This window comes from Puma concolor, chromosome D1, assembly GCF_028749965.1.
Source record: "Puma concolor isolate L17-30 chromosome D1, mPumCon1.1.hap2, whole genome shotgun sequence".
In the NCBI taxonomy this organism is placed as follows: Eukaryota; Metazoa; Chordata; class Mammalia; order Carnivora; family Felidae; genus Puma; species Puma concolor.
Window position 1 is genome coordinate 54,184,644 of NC_141676.1, and position 3,843 is coordinate 54,188,486.

General features: G+C 43.2%; 1 protein-coding gene across 1 annotated transcript; it reads right to left on the reverse strand.

Moving 5' to 3' along the window:
- Positions 1–513: 513 nt before the first annotated feature.
- On the reverse strand, positions 514–1,470 carry LOC112864964 (olfactory receptor 52D1). The gene has a single exon (XM_025927981.2). It carries the CDS (start codon positions 1,468–1,470, stop codon positions 514–516), a length of 957 nt encoding a protein of 318 aa, XP_025783766.2.
- Between the last annotated feature and the right edge of the window lie 2,373 nt (positions 1,471–3,843).

Here is a 3,843-nt window from a genome sequence, read left to right on the forward strand (position 1 = left end):
AAGTGTTAAATGTTATCATTATCCCCTTTTACTGTTGAGCAAAGTAGAGATAAAAGGCAGAGGAGCCGGGATTCAAACACAAGCACCCCCATGCTAGTTCTCATGCTCTTGGCCACTGCCCAGCGTTTTGGAGTTCATATCCAAAGCACTCCAAATGTTCAGGTTTTTGTTTGTTTTTCATGTCACTTCCCAGTAGAATATTTCTGCCATGAGATGCAGTGTGAATTCCAGACAGGAATGCCTTTCTTCTTGGTAAATTATAGTCCCTACTGAGATGACAGGAAAAATTTAACCTCATTCTCGGCAATTCAGAATTGCTCAAGGAGCACATTCAACGTCATATTCAATGTATCCAATTTATCTGACCATTTCTCTTTCAGTGCTTCCTGCCATGTCACTCTGCCTCTCACATCACAGGCTTCCATCCATGTTAAAGTTCTATCCTTTAGAACTTTAACGACAACTATCCTTGCTCGTTTGCTTTTCTTTAACATTTCCAATGCTGCTCGGAAGTTATACTGAGACCTTTCCCAAGTGAAGCAGTCTCAGAAGTCGGCTCCGAATCTCCTTGGTCCTAGCCCCATAGATGATCGGGTTGAGCACAGGAGGCACCAGCACGTACAGGTTGGCCAGAAAAATGTGCACATTCTTGGGGACTCGGTGCTGGCCAAAACGGTGGGTGAGGAAGGAGAAGAAGGCAGGAATGTAGAAGACCAGGATGACCCCCAGGTGGGAGCCACAGGTACTCAGAGCCTTGTGCCTGGCATCTTGAGATGGAAGGCGGAAGACGGCATGGAGGATAAAGCCGTAGGAAATGGCAATGAGGATGGAATCCAGACCCACAGCCAGCAGGGCCACAGTCAGCCCATAGACAATATTGACAGTGATGTTGGCACAGGCCAGGCGAGCGATGCCCATGTGCTCACAGTATGTGTGGGCCATGATATGGTGACCACAGTAAGGCAGTCGCCTCAACAAGAAGATGAATGGGGAGACAAAAACTATGCTACGGAATATGCTGGCAAGGCCAATTTTGCCTATGACAGTATGGTTGAGAATAGTTGTATATCTTAGTGGGTTGCAGATAGTCACATAGCGATCAAAGGCCATGGCGAGAAGAACTGAAGACTCCAGAGCATAGATAGAATGGACACAAAACATCTGGGCCAGGCATCCACCAAAGGAAATCTCTCCAGCATAAAGCCACAAAATGGCTAATGTCTTGGGCACAGTAGTGGAGCTGAGAGCCAGGTCGGTGAGTGAGAGAAGGCACAGGAAGAGGTACATGGGTGCATGAAGAGCACTGTCTGTCACAATGACCAGGATGAGGGCAGCATTCCCAGTCAGCGCTACCAGATACATGGTGCAGAAGGGGATGGCGATCCAGATGTGGGCCCACTCCAGTCCTGGGATCCCAGTAAGGATGAGTGTGCCTGGGAGACTGTCATCACTGATGTTGGAAATTGACATTCTGCTTGGCAAACAAAGGGCTGTATCCAAGGAGTGATGGAATGCCTTCATATATTTGATTCATCACCTAAAATGGTAACCTTTCTGTGACACAATTTTGTTTATGTTGAGAAAAACATATATTGTTTTTAATTTTTTCCAAATCTTAAAATAATATGTCTCATACAATCCATTTCTTCCATCTGCTATTTTCTTTACTCAAAATCATGTTTTGATATCCACATTCCAAGCCCCAATCATACCTAAGAACGCTTTGTAAGGCACCTGGATTCCTAAACTTTAGTCCTAATTTGTCAAATAATGATGCACAACCTTGACAAAAAAAATCTTTTCCCTCCTCTAAGCAGTCTCCAGTTATGAAAACCAATGAGTCTGGAATCCTAGTCCCAGGTCTTCTGCATATTCATGTTCAGCATTGGATAGTCCCACAATAATTTAAGATTCATTTTTTTCATCTATCTGTTGGAAATGAGACCACCTGCCTTACCTATCTCACATTTTTGTGGGTGAGAAGGTGTTAAGTATATGGGATTAAAAAGTTGGACACCAAAAATAGTGTCCTCCCCCTTTGTGCAAGCTCTTTTTCCTGTAGCCACATACTGGAGTGATAAAAAGTATCATACCTATCATACCTCCTTTACCAAGGGAAAGTCCACGTTCAGAGAAATAAACTGATGCAATCCAGATCACAAAGCAAATTACTATCAGGACTGAAATTATGTCTCACATCTCATGATTCAAAGTTGGATATTTTCACATCACTTGGCTGTCCATTTATTTGGCCAATATTTGAATTCCTTTATTTTTCTTGCCAGATACTCTAATATTAATATTTAATGCTGTAATCATTTTACTCATTTCTGGATTTTGAAAAGACAGATACAATGAAATCCCTTCTTATTTGCCTGGGGACTTCCACTGATGGAAGTCCAGCCAGTACCGGAGAAAAGTGTGGGCGGTCAAGTGGAAAGCTGGAGTCACTACCACCTTCTCCTGCCCACCCTTCCCAGCCTATTCTTGCTAGCAAAGGGAGAGTTCCAAAGATTACTGTAAGGAAGCTGCTATTTTGTGAGATACTCTGGTATTCTATGTGAGTACCAGAAAGATGAGGTCCAAGCAACGTTTCTGCCCCCCACCCCCTGCCCAGGGAAAAAAGACATTGAACTGGAGCACTACTTTGGGTGGAATGGGAGAACTCTCCCAAATTTGCCCCACTCAGCCTTGGCTGTGGATCACCATGATGCCTTGGAGACCTAGGCTTTTATCATTAAACTCTGAGTTCTTTCTCTGAGCATAATCTTTTTCTAGAATGTGATTTCAAAAACATACCTGTGTCGAGGGCCATGTGTTCACAAGCTGAGCATGCTGAGCCTGGAGCTTTGTAATGGGTGTCACATGTGAGTGTGGGGCTATGTGGGAGAGTATGTGGTAGAGCAATAGCTTGTGCAGGTGTCGTATGCCTGAAGGCAGTGGGTTGTTTAGGGATGTGAAAGCTGTGTTCTTGTGCAGGTTGTATGGACTTGATTTGGAGGGTAAAGGGGCTGAGTGTGGAAACTGAGTTCAAAAGTCTGATCTGTCCTCAATTTTGTGAGCCCATTGAGTATCTTCAGCATAGTTCTGAGTTCCAGCCTCCTCTGATTAAGGGATTTGGTAAGTGAGGCTATTTACGGACTCTCTGTGATGCTCAGTTATGAAATCCCAAAGCTGCTTGCTCTAGAGATTTGATCCGTGGTGTTTATTCCTAGGGAGATAATAAGGAGTGGTTGGAAAACAAAGATTAAGGCATGAGGAAAGAATATTTTCCGTAGGATATTTTCAAGGAAAGTGGAAATAAAACCTAGTAGGTTTTATGTTTCTTTTCCCTTCTCTTATATCCTCCGTTCTTTCCTTTTCTCTGTTTTCCCTTAATTTTGTGTATTTCACTGAATTTCCATGTATCGTGGTCCACGGTATTCTATGTAGACAGGGCATCACGAATGCTATATGTAAATACAGTGGTAAGAAATGGCGGTGGAGATGCTCATGCTCTGTTGTCTCATTAGCCTTAATACGTTTAAAAATTAATTATTAATAATTTTAACAACATGGAAACAGAATATTAAATCAAAAACAGGACCCTTCTAAGTGTGGGCCTTATGCTACTGTGCAGGTTTCATACCCACGAAGCTTGCCTGGAAGTGGAGCGATCACTTCTTTAGCCAAATCCCCCCAGATCCTTTGACATTAGCCATCCATCAAACCTTCACACCAAAGATTCCTTCCCCCCAAAGACTTCAGAGTACTGCATTCTTTTCCTTTGTTCATGCCTGTTTCCTCTCATGTTAATACAAACCAGTGGTCTTCAAAAACCTTTGCCTGGGAACTTGCCAAAAG